This window comes from Eschrichtius robustus, chromosome 20 (genome assembly GCF_028021215.1).
Source record: "Eschrichtius robustus isolate mEscRob2 chromosome 20, mEscRob2.pri, whole genome shotgun sequence".
Classification (NCBI taxonomy): domain Eukaryota; kingdom Metazoa; phylum Chordata; class Mammalia; order Artiodactyla; family Eschrichtiidae; genus Eschrichtius; species Eschrichtius robustus.
The window spans coordinates 19,222,541-19,242,477 of NC_090843.1; the positions used below are offsets into that span (position 1 = coordinate 19,222,541).

At 50.5% G+C, this 19,937-nt stretch overlaps 1 protein-coding gene across 1 annotated transcript; it reads left to right on the forward strand.

Annotated features, from left to right (window-relative positions):
• The first annotated feature begins 1,197 nt into the window (after positions 1 to 1,197).
• Positions 1,198 to 14,797, forward strand: PSMD3 (proteasome 26S subunit, non-ATPase 3). Its single transcript, XM_068530484.1, has 12 exons — positions 1,198 to 1,576; positions 3,951 to 4,141; positions 5,787 to 5,924; positions 7,145 to 7,281; positions 8,196 to 8,386; positions 8,561 to 8,664; positions 12,040 to 12,154; positions 12,259 to 12,378; positions 12,521 to 12,624; positions 12,910 to 13,065; positions 14,091 to 14,141; positions 14,338 to 14,797. The coding sequence occupies exons 1-12, from the start codon at positions 1,357 to 1,359 to the stop codon at positions 14,413 to 14,415; spliced, it is 1,605 nt and encodes a 534-aa protein (XP_068386585.1). The 5' UTR covers positions 1,198 to 1,356; the 3' UTR covers positions 14,416 to 14,797.
• The last annotated feature ends 5,140 nt before the right edge of the window (positions 14,798 to 19,937 follow it).

Consider the following 19,937-nt stretch of genomic DNA (forward strand, 5'->3'; position numbering starts at 1 on the left):
TGGAGCACACACTTTTCCATTTAGCAAGTGGCTGTTTAGTGAAAGGAGCTATTCGCTGCAATAGCGTAAAAGGAGGAATGCAAAGTATAAGCTCTCTCTGTATAAATAGAAAGGAGAATATAGTCGAAACATGTTATCTGCCCTCTAGGACCTTACAACAGGGCTAGATTGTCTTGCAGGGTCTGACCTGGTCTAAAACTCAAAACTTCCATTTATGGAAGAGATAAAAACGTTCCAAGATAGGAAGGGAGTTTTTGTTTTGTGTCTTAAGAAATTGGAACCTGTATCCTCCTCCTGCAGAATCGCTGGAGGATTCCTTTGAAAAATAAGTGGACAGGGTTTCAGGTCCAATTTCTTTCCCTTGGAGGATTCTTAGGTGCTCCTTAGGTGTACTATTATTCTGTCCCCCCATTTCACTACAGTGTCTGTCTGGATGCATAGAGGCGCCCCCAACGTACCCCCTGAAGCCTCTCTCTTTCCTCCGGCCTCACAATACACAGCAGCCCAGAGCAAAGCTTCCAGCAGACTACATCCTGGAGCTGTTTTTTACCACCCCTCCCCCTGAATGTGCTAGCCCTGGGCCTCACAGAGTGGACCCCTAAATTTTATTAAACTTAAGTAATCGCACACAAATGCACTCTGCCCCCATCCGCACTCCCAAGCTGCAGAGATTTTATGCCTTATTTTCAGCACGAGCTAAACTCGGACAAGGAAGTCTGAATCCCATAGGGTTCTTCCTTGTCTCCAGTTTGGTTTTATTTTAAGCGCAAAAACCTAGCTCCACATCCCTTCGGGCGGCGGTTGAGGACCAGCCTCGTGGATATCAAAAGTGACCCCTTGCCGGGCACAAATTGAGCGAGTTTAGGCACGAAACCCACCCAGCAACTCGTGGCGTCATCACGCCCTGCGTTCCGATAGGCCCTAACCACTCCACGCGGGGTGGGGTGCTCTTTGAGTCCGCGGTAACACAGTTGGAGCCTGAGCTGACCTCTTGTGGACATATACGGAAATGCACTCGAGAGGAGCAAGAAAAAAAATCAACACACTGGAGCACTCCAAAGCAAGCCCCGCAAACTCATGAAGGCTCCTCCCCGCTCCTTCTGCGAAAATCCGCCTCCATCCTGCATCTCGGCGGTTGACTTTTTTCCCCTTTGATGACTCGGCCGTCGGCCAGCCCGGCCTGGCGTTTCCCAGAAGGCCAAGCGCCGGGAAGGGGTTTGCAGCTGCTCCGTCATCGTGCGGCCCGACGCGAGTCCACGCTCGTGGGCAGGCCCGGCTCTGTTCCTGGTCTCCGGTGCGAGGGTTCACGCGAGGCCCCGGCCTCGGTCCCCGGACTAGGCCGCGACCCCAGGCACCATGAAGCAGGAGGGCTCGGCGCGGCGCCGCGGCGCGGACAAGGCGAAGCCGCCGCCCGGCGGAGGGGAACAAGAACCACCGCCGCCCCCGGCGCCCCAGGATGTGGAGATGAAAGAGGAGGCGGCGGCGGGTGGCGGATCAACCGGCGAGACCGATGGCAAGGCAGCGGCTGCGGCGGCTGAGCACTCCCAGCGAGAGCTGGACACTGTCACCTTGGAGGGTATGAGAGCTCGGGCCGGGGACGTGCCATGATCACGGGTGACAGCGCCGCGGTGATCCACCCTCTCCTTGGGATCCCAGCGCAGCCTCCACCACCTTGACTTGGGGGTTCCTTGGGATCACCCCCAAATGCCTGCCCCCACTACCCTGACACTCCCGACCCCAGCCGGATAACTGAACACTCTCTCTAGGCTCAGGACTCCTCCGTTCGCACACACCACCCCCACCGGGGATTGCATCTAGAAGTAGGTCTCACTGGGCCCATAGACTCTCTAAGTTCTCTCCTCTGACCTTATTACTCCATTTACATCCCACCGGACTGATTCTAGTGACCCCAGTGCACGATTGATCTCTCTAAAAACCAGTGTCTGTATTTATGTTTGAAGGGGGTCAGAATGACGCAGAATACTGGCCCCTGCATTTTAAGAATGGTTTCTGTTGTCTTAACTACCTTTAGCAAACTTCTCTAAAAGAGCCCTTTCTACCTAGTATCTTGCTTCCTTGTTGCTGTAATTGAGGTGCCCAAACGATCCCATTGCTTTTTCTTTCCCTGCAAGCCCTTACTCCTACTCTGTTTCTAAAGAGTTTAAACACATTACACACTTCAACTTTTTAGGTGTCGGATGTTTGAGTTCCTAATGTTCACCTTCCACGTAAACTATATACCAATACCCCCATTTCTTTTCTCCTAGGTGCCTGTTCCCTGTTTCCTATCATCCTCTTGTTCCTCCAAGTTCATATTTCACTTTTCCTACTTAGAGCGTCCTGTCCACATTTGGAGTGGGTAGAGTGAGAGCTTCCCATTGTGACCCTGGTGCTCTTTTCTGGTTCTGGATCAAGTAGGACCAAACTATTTATTGGGTTTTCTCTCTACTTAACTGCACGAGAAACTAGCTCGAAAACATTGAAATAAGCAAAGTTAGGCTCCTGGGTGGTGTTTTGAGGATGTGATAGTGTGGACTGCATCAGCTTCTACTCTGAAGTTGGATAGCAGGCTCAGTATCTAATAAAGATCCTTTTACATAAAATAACAATAGTCAACCAGTGGCAAAGGTGCCATTCAGCATTACCTACTGGGTATATACATATGTTTCTTATAAACATTTTAATATGAGAGGTCTAAAGTAGCAGGGGGGGAAGAAAAACAACTGTGGTTAACATTATTTCCTATGAATTTTTGAGCTGTTCTCCCATAATTGAGATCAAGTTTATATATACAGTTAGGAACAAGGCATAACTAAATACAGATTATTTTGTGTGCTTTCATGTAACATATCCATAAACAAAGCATTCAATGTGTTCCAGAAACGTTTATTGAATAACTGATATGATGGCTAAGAATATACGCTCTGGAATTAGTTTCCTCATCTCTGTAAATGAAAGTAATAGTACCTACTTAATTGGGTTGTTGTGAAGATTAAAATGTTTACAACTGTGCCTAATAGGTGACGAAAACATAGTAAAACCCTCCATAAATATTAGCTGTTATTACTATTATATCATTAACGTGACCCCGGCACCCTATGCTAAAAATACAAAGGTAACTAAAACTACCAATTGATTACATCCCCTTATTTCTGGATATTTAAGTTGTTTCTATTTTTCCCTGTTACAGATAGCTTTGCAACCATCATCTCTGTGCCCAAGTTTTTGATCTACCTCTATAATTATTTCTTCAGTAGAGATCCCTGAATTGAAAGGGTTTGTTTTTAAGGTTTTTGGTAGTTATTGTCCAGAAAAACTGTACTGATATACATTATACGAGCAGAAATGTCTTGCTCACCCCTGTACTCTATATGTTATCATTTTTCAAATACCACTAGAATGGTAATTGAAAAATGTTTTCGCTTAGGATTATTTGAATACTAGTGAAATATACTTTTCACATCTGTTATTTGTCGTTCCTCTTTTTGTATTGTCCATTCATGTTCATTTTTGTCTATTTTAATCCTTAATACAAGCTCCTTGTAGAAAAAGAATATGAATCTCTGGTCACATGTGTTGCACATATTTTTGTTTTGTTTACGGTTCTCAGAAGAATTTTAGAAGTCTTTTCCTATTTGAAGATATGCTAAATCTCCACGTGTTTTTGTTTTTCATTGTTTTAATCACCATGTGTTTTTGTTTTTCATTGTTTTTTTCTTTTTTCTGTCACCCTCTACTCCTTCCCCCACCCCAACTTTATTTTTCTTTGTCTCTTGGTTATGTCTTAAAATCAATGTATGGCATTCATAACTATTGCTCTTAGGGCAAAAGTGGTGATTGGCCACATCCTGCCATTTGTAAGAGGCTCCCTAGGACTGCTTGGCTGGAGTGACGAGGGGTGGGGGGAGTAGGAGTTGGAATTAACATTTTTCTCCCCTTGTCCTCCACAGACATCAAGGAGCACGTGAAACAGCTGGAGAAGGCAGTCTCGGGCAAGGAGCCTCGGTTCGTGCTGCGGGCCCTGCGGATGCTGCCTTCCACATCACGCCGCCTCAACCACTACGTTCTGTACAAGGCTGTGCATGGCTTTTTCACCTCCAACAATGCCACTCGAGACTTCTTGCTACCCTTCCTGGAAGAGGTAAGTGAGTCAGGCCAGCGTGAAGGGTGCAGGCTTGGCTTGACACACACATTCCACCCTGTGTAACTGTTTCCTATCCTGGAGACCTGTCTTGTTACCTGCCATAGCAGAGTCATGAAGCAAAACAGCCCCTCTTAATACTCATTTGTCCTCTAACAAGGCGACCGTCCTTCTGCCCTGTAGAGTCGTTCTTCTGAGTCAGGAAGAGGAGCCGGGAATCAGGACCCTTCCAGCCACACTCATTTCCCACCACCCCCAACAGGGGGCCTAGGAGAAGGTTCCACTGCCTTTTTGCCTCCGAAGCTTCACCATGAAGGATGTATAGAACAGTGGTTAAGGGACTTCCTTGGCAGTCCAGTGGTTAAGATTCCTCGCTTCCATCCCTGGTTGGGGAACTAAGATCCCACAGATCCCACATGCCGCATGGTGCGGCCAAAAAAAAAAAAAGCAACAAAAAAAGGAACAAAAGAACAGTGGTTAAGAGCACAGGTTTTGGAGGGGGTGTTGAATTCGAATCCAAACTCTACCATTTGGTATCTGTGGGACTTGGGCAAATGACCTAACCTCCTTGTGCCTCATTTTCTTCATTTGGTAAATGTGATGAACAGATTTGGGGGGGCGAGGAGGAGGGGGAAAGCTCTTAGCACAGTGTGTGGCACAGAGTGCATGTTGATGAAGTTAGTTTGCCGGTGGTAGTGGTCTCCATGCCAGGAGAAACCTCTCCTTTTCCTTTATGGCTGTAAAACTCCCCTTATCATCCGGGATACAGTTCAGGTCCTGCCCCTGCTCAAACCTCACTGACCCTTCAGCCACCTTCATCTCCCTAAAATCCTGTATGCTTACAGTCTGTTTCATAGATGTAAAAACTCAGAAAATCCTTGAGGTGGACAGTGAAGGCTTTACTGTCTGGGAAAAAGGAAAAGCACCCTCTCCCAACGCCACCTGGAATGTTTTTTAACCTTTACATCTCTAAAGTAACCCACCATGATCATCTTTTGATCTGTTACACATTATTCCAGTTTTGGTGACTAGATCTGAAGATAAGTAGTATGTATATGTCAATTTCCCCCAAAATTCCTTTGTTCCCACCAAAAAAAAAATTTTTTTTTGTTTCATTATCCTTTTTTTTTTTTTTTTTAATTTTGGCCACGCCACACGACTTGCAGGACTCAGTTCCCCAACCAGGGACTGAACCCAGGCCACGGCAGTGAAAGCCCAGAATCCCAACCACTAGACCACCAGGGAACTCCCTGTCTCATTATTCTTGATCTCATGTCTAGAATTATATCCCTTTGTTAACCCTGCCTGATAGAATTCGCAGTGGTTCCAGGTATGGTGGTTTAATCTCTACTTAGATTGTAGGCTCTCTGAGGGGTCCTTACATCATCCTTTCTGTCCACATTATATTCTGTGAGGGTGTTATACTCCTGTAACCCTTTTCTGTATTTATTGTATTGCCAGCCTCCTTGACTCCCTTCAGAAAGAGACTGTGTCATCTTTATTTCTGTATCCCCAGCGCCTAGAAAAATCTTGGCATGTAGTAGGCACTTATTAAATATTTGTTGAAATACATAGTGAGTGCTTAATAAATTCTTGGTTGATTGATCTGACTGAGCTCTTCCACGGTAACTCATGTCCTCTCCAGCCCATGGACACAGAAGCCGATTTGCAGTTCCGTCCCCGAACAGGAAAAGCTGCGTCGGCTCCGCTCCTGCCCGAAGTGGAAGCCTACCTCCAGCTCCTCGTGGTCATCTTCCTGATGAACAGCAAGCGCTACAAAGAGGTAGCCAGGGCCGGTGCAAGTGACTGACGCGCCCCAGGCGGGGTGCGGGGGAGAGTGCCTCTAGTGAAGAAATAGACAATCACTGGGTTATTAACTGTCCCCCAGACTCTTCCCCCATGTGGGAATGCGCCCAGCCCCACATCCGGGGAAGACCCCTCAACTCCTGCTCAGGCTCTGGGAAAGGGCTGGCAGTGGTCACTCTGTACCCGTCTGTGGCGCGATCCCAGTATAGTGGATGCTTTTGAGAAGAGTAGATTTGGAGACAGAAATACCTGGGTTCAAATCCCGTTCGTACCTTAGGCAAATTAATTTCTCCCAGCTGTGTGTAAAATGAGACAAACTGCCCACCTTACAAGATTATTGTTAGTATTAAATAAAGTAATATACTTTAAAAATACTTGGCACAGTGATCTGCACGTAGTAAGCATTCACAACATTTTAATAAATGGTAGCTATTATTACGAAATTGAAAGGCTCCATTTTGGATACCACTCTTCCACCACGCCTTCCAACCGGGGCCAGCTCCTTTGTCAGGCTTAGCTGCTGTCCCAAGAGCACGCCCAAGAAATGACACGTCTCCTCAGTCCTCCGTTTTGTTTTTTCCTTGCTCTGCCACTGGTTGGCTTTTGTTTGGTTGGTTTTTAGAAATAATTCACTCCCTTGAAACCAACTCAGTGGTTTTTGGTATATTCACAAGGTTGTGCAACCGCCCTCACTATCTAATTCCAGACCAGTTTAATCACTGCCCCCACCAAAAAACCGCCATATCTATCTGTAGTCTCTCCTTGTTCTCCCCTCACCCCAGCCCAGTAATCTATTAATATTTTATGTCCCATGGATTTTCCTATTCTGGGCATTTTATCTAAATGGAATTATATAATATGTGCCTTTTGTGTCTGGCTTTTTTCTGTAGCATGATGTTTTCTAAGTTTATCCAGGTTGTGGCATACATCTGTACTCTGTTCCTTTTTATGGATGAGTAAAATTCCATCATATAGATATACCACATTTTGTTTATCCATTCATTGGGTGATAGGCACTTGGGTTGTATCCACGTTTTGGTTATTGGGAATAATGCTGATATGAATGTTCGTGTGCAAGTTTTTATGTGAACATATGTTTCTAGTTCTCTTGGACATATGCCTAGGAGGGGAATTGCTGGCTCCGTGTTTAACTTTCTGAAGCACTGACGCTTGATTCTCTTTTGGCTGCCTCCCCAGGCACAGAAGATCTCTGATGACCTGATGCAGAAGATCAGCACTCAGAACCGCCGGGCCCTGGACCTTGTGGCTGCAAAGTGTTACTATTACCATGCTCGGGTCTATGAGTTCCTGGACAAGCTGGATGTGGTGCGCAGGTACTGTGGCCAGGGGTCTGGCTCGTGGCCTGTGGGGTCAGAGACATGGTCAGGCACTACCACAGAGCTGTGGCCTGGCAGGGGGCCATGGGCTGGGAGATGCAACGTGCCCAGCAGGAAGTGGGGGTAATGGTTAACACGCCCTGAGCTGTGCGAGGGCTTGAGAGCGAGGCTGAGACTAGATGACGAAACGGAGGCCACCACTGGCCTGTTAAGTACTGTCTCCCAGGCTCTTCCCTTCACCACACGTCAGGGGAGGACTCATTAGTGGGTCAGAGGTACAAGCAAGTTCAGGCTGGAAAACCTTTCACTCCTCTACTTGAAACCTGCAGTGGCTCCCCGTTTCCCTCATGGAAAAGCCGGAGCCCTCATGATGTAAAAGCTTATAAGGCCCCACGGGGTCTGGCCCCCGTTACTGCCTCCTTGACTTTATTTCCACTGCTCCGCCGACGCTGGCCACCTCGCTCTCTCACGGGCACGCCAGCGCACTCTTCCCTCGGCCGAGAATGCTCTCCTCCCTGCCTCCTTCAAGCCTCTGCTTAACTGTTACCTTCTCAGTGAGCCCTGCACTGACTGGGCTATTTAAAGCCGCAGTCCCATCCTCCTCTCCTTCTGCGGTTCCCGTCGCACTTAGCCTGATTTCGACGTCACCCCACCACCTTTTGTGGAGCTGCATGGTACACTTGTTCATCGTGATGGCTGTCTGTCTCCCCCACTAGAATGCAGGTTCCCTGAGCAGAGTTCTGGCCTTCTGTGCACCTGGACTAGTGCTTCATTTGTTGAGTATTCGGTGAATAACCAGAAAAGCAGTTTGCATCGCTTTTTTAGGAATTGAGAGAGAATGGAGAGGTCAGAGGCAGCTTGAAGAGTTGTTATGTGAAGGCTTTGACCTCCCGTTTCTTTCCTTCTTGAAGCTTCTTGCACGCTCGGCTCCGGACCGCCACCCTGCGGCACGACGCGGACGGGCAGGCCACACTGCTGAACCTCCTGCTGCGGAACTACCTACACTACAGCTTGTACGACCAGGCCGAGAAGCTGGTGTCCAAGTCTGTGTTCCCCGAGCAGGCCAACAACAATGAGTGGGCAAGGTACCTCTACTATACAGGTGAGCAGGCCCCGCCCCCCAGCCGGAAGGTGTCTCGGGCTCCCTCGGTGCAAATTTGCTAAGAAAGTGGTGCCCTTGGTGCATAGGAGTGCCCATTCGGCACTCTGGTTTGCGGGGGGCCGGGGTTTGGATCACACCATCCTCTTGACCAGCTCTCTTCTTCTCCACACCCAGGGCGCATCAAAGCCATCCAGCTGGAGTACTCAGAGGCCCGGAGGACAATGACCAACGCCCTCCGCAAGGCCCCTCAGCACACAGCTGTCGGCTTCAAACAGACGGTGAGCAGCAGTTCTCACCCCTTTGACCCCCTTACTCGTCTGATACCATGTTAGTGCCGTTTCCCTATCTGAGGAGCCCAGAAGGTCCTTAATCTTCTTACCCTAAAGGTGGCATCACATGTCTATTTGCACGTGGCATTGTTCAGGGTACATTAGGCAGACACCGCCTGCACCTCTGGCAGTTTATGTTCCCAGTATTCTCCCTGGTACGTAGGTTTAGAATATTCCTGATTCCCCAGAACCCCCTATAGTCATTCCAGGTGAGGGCCTGGATTGTGTTGATAAACCCCAGGCTCTTACCTGGTCCCTCACATACCCCTTCGGGAGCAGTGTTGTCTGTGGCCAGGGAACCCAGAGCTCTCCCTAAGGCTGGCTGACTCAGGTGGAGGTAAACCTTGGCCGTGGCAAAGCTGTCAGTCACCAGGTAGTTTTTTGAGTGCTGACCTTGACATTGGGCACTGTGAGGGGTAGAAAAGAAGGATAAGAAATGGTATTTGCCCTCGAAGAGATAGGTAAAGAACATTGACTCAGAAAGGCTTGAGGGCCTGTGTAAAGGCACAGAGCCTGGTAGCCAGAATTAGGACCCAGCTTTCCCAGCTACAAACCTCTGCTCTCACATTAACACAACCACCTCCTAGTGCCCTTGAAAGAGAGCAGGATGAGAACGTACAGTGATTAGCTCAGTGTGGTAGGAGCTTTGCTTTGTTTCAGTTCAGAAGTTCAGAGAACGGCAGATTCAGTTGTGGTCAAACAATTAAAGTAGTCTTAAATAGTTAAATTTGATCTGGGTTTTGAAAGATGGGTAGAGTTTTCATAGAAAGGAATGGCTTTTCAGACACATGGGGTGCATTGCACAATGTGAGATTGCTTTTACAACGTAGGACGCACACTAAGCCTTCTTCGAAAATTCACTAAAAATACAGGTACTTAACATATAGGCTGTGTTGTGCACCAGGGAGAGGTCTCGTGGGGTAAAGCGGTGTTTTCAAACCAGATTTTGCTATGGATGGATAAGGTTTCACAGTTTTCTGTGGTGGAGCCAGGTCGCCGGAAGAAGGAGCAGAGGGGGCTGGAGTGAGGTCTTTGGCCTGTGGACTGTTGGCCAGGGAGCCAGGAAGGAGGTGGGAGGGTTGCCTGAGAGGGGAAGGGGCAGAGTTGGGGGAACTTTCCACCCAGAGAGACTTAAGTAAATAGGCGATGGGCCAAGGCCTTGAACAAGGTAGGAGGAATGGGATAGAGAGCCCACATGGAGAAGCCAGCTTTAAGTAAAAACAGGGAGAGTGAGAATGGGTAAAGAGAGACATCGAATTTAACATGGAGTCCAAAACAGAGCACGTTGAAAGTGTATCCATCCGTAGAAAATCCACATTCTCGCCTTGGGTGATCTCATTTGCCTCCATGGCTCAGCTGTGACCTCCATGATGCTTCACCAAAGTCCATTGTGAACTGTCTTAGTCTGCTCGGGTTGCTATTACGAGACTGGGTGGCTTAAACAATAGGAATTTATTTCATCACAGTTTTGGAGGCAAGAAGTCCAAGATCAGGATGTCAGCGTGGCCGGGTTCTTTCGAGGGCTTCTCTTTTGCTTATAGTTGGCCATTTTCTGACGTCTTCAAATGGTCTCCCCTCTGTGCACGTCTGTATCCTAATCCTTCTTATAAGAACCCCAGTCATAGTGAATTAGGGCCCACTCATATGACCTCCTTTTACCTTAATTACCTCTTTAACGGCTCTATCTCCAAATCCAGTCACATTCTGAGGTACTAGGGGGTTAGGGCTTCAGCATATGAATTTGGGGGTTCACAGTTCAGCCCATAATACAAGTTCTGACCCCTTTCATGAAGCCAGACGTGCAAATCCGACTTCCCACCACACATCTCTGTAGAGATAGTGCCCGGCTCCTCACACTCAGCTTGTCCAGACAGACCCTTCTGGGCACCCTTGCCAGTCCTCCCTCCTGCTCTCCTGATCCAGATGGGCGCCTCCGGGTCATCTTGGACTCCTCCTCCCCCCCTTCGCCATCGCTGAGTCATCTGTTGATTTGCCTCCATGGCTTTGGTATTCGTCTCCTCTCTGATGTTACCAGTGCCCTTGATCAAGCCACTGACCCTGCTGGTCGCCATCCTCCCCTCCACCAGCCCAGCTTCCGCACAGCCGCCTAACTGAGCGGAGCTCCAGGCCCGTCTGCCTGGCCCAGGAAGCTCGCATTTCTCCCCATTGCCTGCCCGGTAGAGTATTGTAAGTCTTGTGAAGTAGGCGAGCCAGGTATTATTGTTGTTGTTATGCCCATTTTAGGGAGGTGGAAACCAAAGACTCAGTTGCTCGGCGTTTCCTAGGTAGCAAGTACAGGCTAGCTAGTTCTGTCTCCAAACTCAGAACTCAGCCTGGCATTCAAAACCGCACGTCCCCAGACGGTCCCCGATCACCTCTCCAGGTGGCCCCACACACACCCCCTCCAGTATGCCGGCCTCTTCTCCAGCCTGTTCCCTTGGCTGAAACGTCCTCCCTCCTTTTCTGCTTCATCAGAATCCTTAAGGCATGTGTTAACTTCTGCCATCGGCATGGCTTTCCCCTCACTCATGGGGTACGCCGAGGGCCGAGGGACAGGGCAGCCTCGTGGGAGTGTGTGGAGGAGCAAAGGGTCCTTGCCCAGGGTGGGCACCATCAGCCACCACCCATCTTAACCCCTTACCTCCCTCGTGACACTTGCTGTCACGTGGTTCAGCTGTCTGTGCTCCTGTCCCTCCTGCTTGGTGGGAGGCTCCTTAACTGCTGGGCATCGTCCCCTCCACCGTAGTCGTCCTTGCACGGTGCTGAATCCACGGGAGGCGCCGTTCAGAAGTAGCACACAGTAGTATTTGGAGGAGGTCTTGTGGAGGAGGAGGGGCCTGATTTTCCAGCCAACCGGCTCACTCAGGTTCTGCAGGCCCTTTCCTGAGCTTCTGCCTCTACCCAGATAACTAATTTTGCACATAGTTCACCTCCCTACCAGCATCTTTGGCTGACTCGCATCCCATTGCCTAGGCCTCTTGGCCCTGCTTCCTCACCATTTCTGAGCCATAGAACCTACCCATCTGCCTGTACTTTAGAGCTTTGCCATTTCAGGGCGCTGTGCACCGATTGGCCAGATGAAATGAAGCTGAGGGCCTGGTGTGGTCAAAGGGTCAGAAGCTCACAAGGCCTGTCTCCCAAGGCAGAGCTTCAATTCCACGCCCAGCACAGCTTGAGGATTTTTTTCCTCTCTCTGTGGGCCTGGTCCCAGTGCCACCTTCCCTCTTTCCCCGTGTGTCTGACTGCATCGAAGCCCCATTTCGTTCTCTTCTCCCACCCGGTGGGGCTCCCTGCCCACTGTGTTCCTGTGTCACACTCTGCCAGGTGCACAAGCTTCTGATTGTGGTGGAGCTGCTGCTGGGGGAGATCCCGGACCGGCTGCAGTTCCGTCAACCATCCCTCAAGCGCTCGCTCATGCCTTACTTCCTTCTGACCCAGGGTAAGGGCTGGTCCCCTCCCAGAGCTTGCCGGACCCCTGGCACTGTGGCCCCTTTTTTGTGTGCACCCTGCGCAGCATTTGATCCACTCCTCTCCCCACTGCAGCTGTCAGGACGGGAAACCTGGCCAAGTTCAACCAGGTCCTGGATCAGTTTGGGGAGAAGTTTCAAGCAGATGGGACCTACACCCTCATCATCCGACTACGACACAACGTCATCAAGACAGGTGTGGAGCAGGGTCTGAGGGGCCCCTGGCAGAGCAGGACCCGGACTAGGCTTCTCCAGGGGCAGGGACAACCCTGTGCGCGCCTGGGCGGGTGAAGGGTCTGTGCCCGCCCCAGCCTCGCCACCGCTCCTTCCTCGCCCAGGGGTGCGCATGATCAGCCTCTCCTATTCCCGAATCTCCCTGGCGGACATCGCCCAGAAGCTGCAGCTTGATAGCCCGGAGGATGCAGAGTTCATTGTTGCCAAGGTGGGCCTGGCTCAGGGACCGCGGTTGTCACCTTCCTGCCTTATTTCAGGGATGGGGGTGGGAGGAGGTTGACCAAGGAGGGGAATGGCTAAAGCAGTGGCATAGTCTTTTCAGGGAGTGCCCGTCTTGCAGTGAAGCCCGGAAGTTGCCACAGAGAGAGAGAGAGAGAGTGTGTGTACGCAGTGAGTGTGTGAGAGATCAAGGAGGACAAAGAGATGGGACAAGATGTTCTAGGACTTAGAAGATGGACCTTCTGGTGACTCTTCCTCCCTTTGGGGCCTGCAGGCCATCCGGGATGGCGTCATTGAGGCCAGCATCAACCACGAGAAGGGCTACGTCCAGTCCAAGGAGATGATTGACATCTATTCCACCCGTGAGCCCCAGCTAGCCTTCCACCAGCGCATCTCCTTCTGCCTGGATATTCACAACATGTCCGTCAAGGTGCGGAGCCCTGGGCTGCAGAGGCGATGCTTGGCAGCAGCATGCCCCGCTCCACACCCACGGGTTCCTCAGGGACGACTGGCTTGGGTTGGGGCGCAGTTCCCAGACGACCTCTGTAAAATCACTGGGGGGTCCAGAAGGGGCAAAGGACTTTGCTTGTGGGACCACAACACCTTCCCTTTGCTCTTCAGGGGTCTGGTTGCCAGGGAGGATCAGACAGGGATTCAGAGTGCAGTGTTCTGGATTTGGTTCCAAGTTTGAGTCATTTACCTTCTCTGAGCCTGTTTCTCCTTCTGTGAAGCTGATAACGAGGTATTACCTGCCCTGCCTGCTTCGCAGGGTTGACGGGATTAAATGAAATCACGTCTTGGGGCACTTAGCGAAGTCTGAATTGTGTAAAAGGTAGGGCTGCCGTCTCGTTCCACAAAAGGCTCTTAAGCTCTTACCCTGTGTCAGGCGCTGGGTTAGGTGCTGGTACTGTTGGGCTGCCGATTTTTTTCCTGCTCTCTTCCCCCAGGAAACCAGGGATATAGCTTCACTTAAAACCAGGCAAATGCTGTGCTCTGCTAGACAGGAAAGGCCCTTCGTGATCTGGCCCCCTGCGTCGCTGGCCTCCCTCCCCAGGACCGCTCCGCCGACCCCTCCCCTCCACCCCAGTTGGCCCCACTGAACTCAGGCCGGCCTTGTCACAGCCTGAACCCTCTGCCTGGAACGCCCTTCCTCCACTCCCACAGCCCGTCCGTTCTTCCTCCTCTTCCTTCTCAGTGCCAGTGCCTCTCCCGGCCCCATCAGGAGGGTTAATCATTTATACCTCCGGCGGCTTCTTCTAATTCTCCGTCTTTAGCACTTATCCCGCGGCGTCGTAGTAATGAATTAGTCTCCATGCCTGGCTCCCCCACTGCACTGAACTAGGGAGTGATCACCGGTCGCGCGCACATCCTGGCGCCTGGCACGCGGGAGCACGATGAGTGTGTGTTACATTGATGCCTCCTCTTCACCTTGTTCCTCTCTCCGTTGTGCTTCAGGCCATGAGGTTTCCTCCCAAATCGTACAACAAGGACTTGGAGTCTGCAGAGGTAAGCTGCCTTCTGCTTTGGGTAAGACTGAAAGATCACACTTCCCTACAGAAAGGGGAGAGGGGAGGTTTCTGGAAGGGCTGGGGCACCTCTGAAGCCTGGGCGATCTCTGGCCCTGGGTGGGTCGGGCTGGGTGTAGACGAGTGAGAGAGCCCGACCTGTCCTCAGCAGCCCGGCCCCGCCCCTCTTTCCGCAGGAGCGGCGCGAGCGGGAGCAGCAGGACTTGGAGTTTGCCAAGGAGATGGCAGAGGACGATGACGACAGCTTTCCTTGAGCTGGGGGGCTGGGGAGGGGTGGGACGAGTGGGGCTGGCTCTTTATCTTCCCCCCTTGGGGCCCCTGCCCAGGGAACCGGCCCCTTTTCCCACACGCTGCACACAGACTGCACATGTGCAGGGGGGAGGGGTGCAGGGAGCCAGGCACCCGCACCTCATCCCAGGGCCCCTCCCCAGCCGGTGACTTAGCACACGTGGGCAGGAGGGCGAGCAGGCAGCCTCCCCAGGGCAGGGTCCTGGCTAGCGGTGTGGGCAGCAAGATGGGAGGGACTAGCCCTGTACTCTCCTCCAGGGCGTAGGGCACTGAATTGGGACATGTGTTAGGTTGTATGTTTTTTGAAGCTTCAGTTGTGATTTTTAAACAATAAAAAGTTCTCCGGGACTCTTTGTGCGTCAGTTAATTACTCTTATTTCACTCTCACATGTGCAATGTTAACAGGCCCAGATTTTTTTCTGGCCTGGGAGTGCTGGCCCCAGGCGTGACCCGAGGACCCGAAGCAGCTGTAGAGGAGGAGGAGGCCGAGGGCTGGGTGGAGAAGAGGGCCTGGGTTTACTCTTTCACATCCAACTGGCTCTCAAATAACTGGCAGCTCTCCAAACTTCTCAGGCCCCTTTCCCATATCTGCCAAATAAATGATAAGACTCGGTGACCTCCTGGCTCTAAAACTGGGAATCTAGGCTTCCAGTGGATGAAACACAAGGTGCGAGTCTGACCCTCAGGTGAGGTTCGCAGAGGAGAGAAGGGTCTCCAGCAAGGCTGCGGCGGGCTGAGAGCAGGGTTCTGCCCAGTGGCCCTTATGGAGTGGGGGATAGGCTCCTCCCTGAGAGCAGGGCGGGGGTCGGGCGAGAGGGGGCTCCCTGTGGACCCCCAGCCCACCTCCTCGAGCTGCATGTGGTGGGAAAATGCACCTGCCAGGGTCTCTCTAAGTCTCCCAGCCGCTGCCAGCGGTGCTCCCCACATTGGGTCCTTCGCATCATTGACGTTCTCTGGTTGGCACCTGGGGCGTTGCCGTACGTGTGCCCTTCGTTCCTGCTGAGCCAGCTCTGCTATCAGAACGATGCCTCGTGGGTTTCTGCCTGTCCTCAACTGCATTCCCTCTCCTGTGCAGCTCTCGCTCTGCACCTTGCTGATTGCTACACATCTTCCAGGCATCCTGCCTCACAGTGACTCAACTCCCTGGCTTCTGAACCACTCACTTGATAATCAGATTCTCTTAGGAGGTTGTCACTGTGAAAGCCTTATCCTCCCAACTAGATTGTAACTTCTTAAAGAGCATGAGGCACTTCTGTCCCCCCAGGGCCTTGCTCAGTACCTGGCACACCGAGCTGGATAATGTCTTGTTTGTTAGGAAAGGTACACCATGTGTTCATCACCAGCTGCAGGTTTTCATACCCTGATAGCCCTAACTTCCATCAAAGGCATGTTTTAGACAGGCCTTGCTTTGGTTCCTGATCCCACCCCAGTCTCGGTCACAGTGATTTGGTATTGCCCACTTCCTTTAAGTTTCTGCCACCTCCCCAGGTAGTGAAACTTTTTTTTTTTTTTTTGGCTGCATTGGGTCTTTGTTGCGGCACAGGCTTTCTCTAGTAGCGCTGAGCGGCGGCTACTCTTCGTTGTGGTGCACGGGCTTCTCATTGCGGTGGCTTCTCTTGTTGCGGAGCACGGGCTCTAGGTGCGCGGGCTTCAGTAGCTGTGGCACAGGGGCTCAGTAGTTGTGGCTCGTGGGCTCTAGAGCACAGGCTCAGTAGTTGTGGCGCACGGGCTTAGTTGCTCCGCGGCATGTGGGATCTTCCCGGACCAGGGCTCGAACCCATGTCCCCTGCATTGGCAGGTGGATTCTAAACCATTGCACCACCAGGGAAGTACCTAGTGAAACTTTTTAAAGTTTGCTTTGTGAAACGGCACTTTTTTTCCCAAACTCCCCCCTTGATCTTTGTGGAAGATGTTATTATTCCAGCATCCAAACTTTCCATTATTTTTTTTTTAAAGGATTCAATCTTTTCCCCATTTTACAGGCCAATTCAAAAATCTAATAGGAGATCTTTAATTCCCTTCCAGGAAGGATGGGGACTAACGGTGAGCACCCCTCCGTGCCCTTCCAGGGTGTGAGGACAGGCTTAGGTGGGACGTGAACACTGGCCTACGTGCTACCAAGTTCAGGTCGCGTTCTGTAGGCTGTGCAGCCTTCTCCCAGCCTCAAGTCTGTGGCTCTGTTATTTGGTTGGTTAGTTTGTTGGCTGGTTTTTGTCCCTACATGGCTGTCCTTCTGACCCATGACCACTTTACCTGACCTCTAAAATGACCTTCTTTTTGAGTGTGTGATAATTAGTTGTAATTATTATTATTCCCAATGACAAATCTTAAAGTCAGCACCCAGCCCAAAGTGCCCCATACCCTTTCCTGGTTGGTAATGGATTGGAGAGTCTGTCATCCTGTTACACAGAGTTGGGGTCATTTGTCATGATTTCCTGGTTCTCACCCACCTTGAGTCTATAGACCATTCTTCTGTCTGCTCACGGTCTGGAAGTTTCTTGTAATTCATCGCCACTGGCTTAGCTTTCTTTTCCTGGAGAAGTTCAGTGTTATTTTTATGCTTGGAGAGTTCACTGCGTTCTCTACCTTCCAGTTTTGTTTTTTAATTAGAAAACTACAGAGAAGTACAAAGAATAACATAAGAAATACCCATGCACTTTCCACCCAATTTTAATAAATATCAACCTTTTGTTATCGTGTCAAGTTTTTTCATGCAAGATAAAACGCGACAGATAAGTTAAAAGCCCATCTTCCTTTCCCAGGCCTCCTCCCTCCTTCTCTAAAGGCAGCCGCTCTGATGAATTCAGTGGGTATCCTTCCAGTTTATGTTTTTATACTTTTACTACAAAATATAGTATTGTCCTGAGTTTTTAAATCTTTGTAAATGATGTGTCACGTGAAAGTAAGTTCCTTTCACTCAGTATGGGTTTTGAGATCTAATCACGTTTAAACCCGTGCCCAGCACTGTTCTAGGGACTAAGAACACAACTGAATAAAACAAACTGCTTTCCTCATGGATTTTCTATTGTGGAAGGGTGGAGAGGCACCTGTGGTATGAATGGGCCACAATTTATTTGTTTATTAATTTATTGGTGGCCATTGGTTTACTGTTACAAACAACATTGCAAAGGACATTTCTGTATGTCCCCTTGTACATATGTCCTGTGTACTAGTTTGCGAACTTTTCTTAAAGGGCCAGATGGTACGTTTTTTAGGCTTGCGAGCCATATGCTCTTGTCACAACTACTCACTTCTGCCCTTCTTGAAAGGGGCCTTACATAAACAATATGTAAATAAATTATTTATGAACACTGGCTTTTCATGATTTTTACCTGTGATAAAATATTCTTTTGGGACTTCCCTGGCAGCCCAGTGGTTAAGACTCCGTGCTTCCACTGCAGGGGGCGAGGTCCCTGGTCAGGGAACTGAGATCTCGCATGCTGCGCAATGCAGCCAAAGAAAAAAAATCTTCTGATTTTTTTCCAACCACTTAAAACATGTAAAACCGATTCTTAACTCAGGGTTTACATATCTTGGCCCACAGGCCAAGCCTGCAACAAAGGCATTACGCGGAAGCCTTTAAAAGGACACTCCAAGCCCAGTTCCAGATGAAAACAGGAAGTGTGAGTGGAAGCCACTCACTCACCCCCTCTGGCCATTGAGAAATAAGTGGGAAAGCCTTTAGGAAGCTGGAAGGATGAATAACAGCTAGGGTGGTCTCTGGAGCCAGGGCCTTTGCCAGATCATTTCAGCCTGGCTCAGCCCGCATGTGTCAGGACTGGTAACTGGCCTTTCTCTCTGCCTGGTCTTTATTCTCTCATGGGTGGGGATGAAGTCTGGATTGAGCCATCATCCAAGAAGTACATACAGCTCTCTGAACAGGAAGATAGTGTAATAGGAATGATGGGGGCTTGGGAAGGCTGATCACAAATCCTGCCTTGCTCTGCCCCCGACTTGTTCTGTGATCTTGGGCCTTTTGGTTCTCTGAGGCTGTCCCTTGTCTATAACGGGAATAATCCACACTTGGTTGATAGGATGAAAGACACAAGTGTAATGGAAGGTGCCTGGCATATAAGAGGTGTCCGGTAACCGCCAGCCAACATTCGGATTTTCTCTCTATGGAATGGAGGCCAGAACACCTCCCTGGTCAGGCAGTTCACTTCCTCTGGAAGTAGCCCACCCCATCCTCCAGCACCTCTGGCGGTTAGAAAGCTCTTTCCTTGAGCTGAAAGCTGGGTAGCTGGGCTTCCACTCCCTGTCCCTCTTCTAGCCCTTGAGACCACGCAACAACCCTCTCCTCTTGACCAGACAAAATGGCCTGTTTTCTTCAAATCATGATCTCAAGTCCTTTCACCATTCTGGCCACCCTTGTTAGAAGTAGCATTTTCTGAGCCAAACCTCTGACACACTTGGACTGTAAGTGAAAATTAAAGTTTGGGTCTAGAGCTGGCCTGGTTATGGGTGAGGAAGACCAAACATTGGTAAAGAGATTCAATGGTGGGCACTTCCCTGGTGGTCCAGTGGTTAAGAATCCGCCTTCCAATGCAGGGGATGGGGGTTTGATCCCTGGTCAGGGAACTAAGATCCTACATGCTGTGGGGCAACTAAGCCCTCGCCCTCTAGAGCCTGCACACTGCACCGAAATAGCCTGTGTGCCACCAGGAAGATCCTGCGTGCCACAACTAAGACCTGACGCAGCCAAATAAATAAACAAATTTTAAATAAATAAATACTGAATGAATGAATGAAAGAGATTCAATGGTTAAGAGTTAAAGACTCTGGCACAGGGCAGACCTTGGCTCTGCTATTTTTGGGCAAGTCAAACTCTTCAAGGTCAGATTCATCTTCTGTAAAAGGGGAAATGGTTCTGGTACCTTCCTCATAGGCTTATTGAAAGCGATGCATTTGCCAATGTACAGGGCATGCTCTGCACAACATCTGGGGCAGGCTGGGTCCTCTGGAGGTTCTTAGGGGGAAGGAGAGGAGGCATGTTTGTGAGAACCTCTGCCATCCCCCCACAGTTCTGTTAAACCCACCCCTCTCCTCCCACGGAGGTGGGCACAGAACTGGGCTTAATAGGGGCATGGTGGCCAGTTGCCTGGCCTAAGGTGGAGTTGGAGGCCGGGGCTGCCCCGCAGGACCAGGGACCAGAGGCAGGACGTGAATTGATTAACAGGTGAAGGCCCTGCCAGCTGTGGCCACCAGGGGGCACCCCCACCCCAGAGATGGCCTGGCCCAGTCAGACACACCCGCTCCTCATCCGAAGAGACTCTGTTCTGGCCCGTCGTGGGGTAGAACAACGTTCTGTTGGGACAGAACGTGACAGTCTTGGGTGCGGTTGGTCAGACTTCCCCAGGCAGGCCCAATGGCCTGTGGAAAACTCTCAGGCCCAAGGCAGAGGTCTGGATTACAACTCTGACTCTGCTACCCATGACCTTGGGCAAGCCTCTTCCCTCACTGGCCCGGTTCACAGGGTTGGAACGGACTC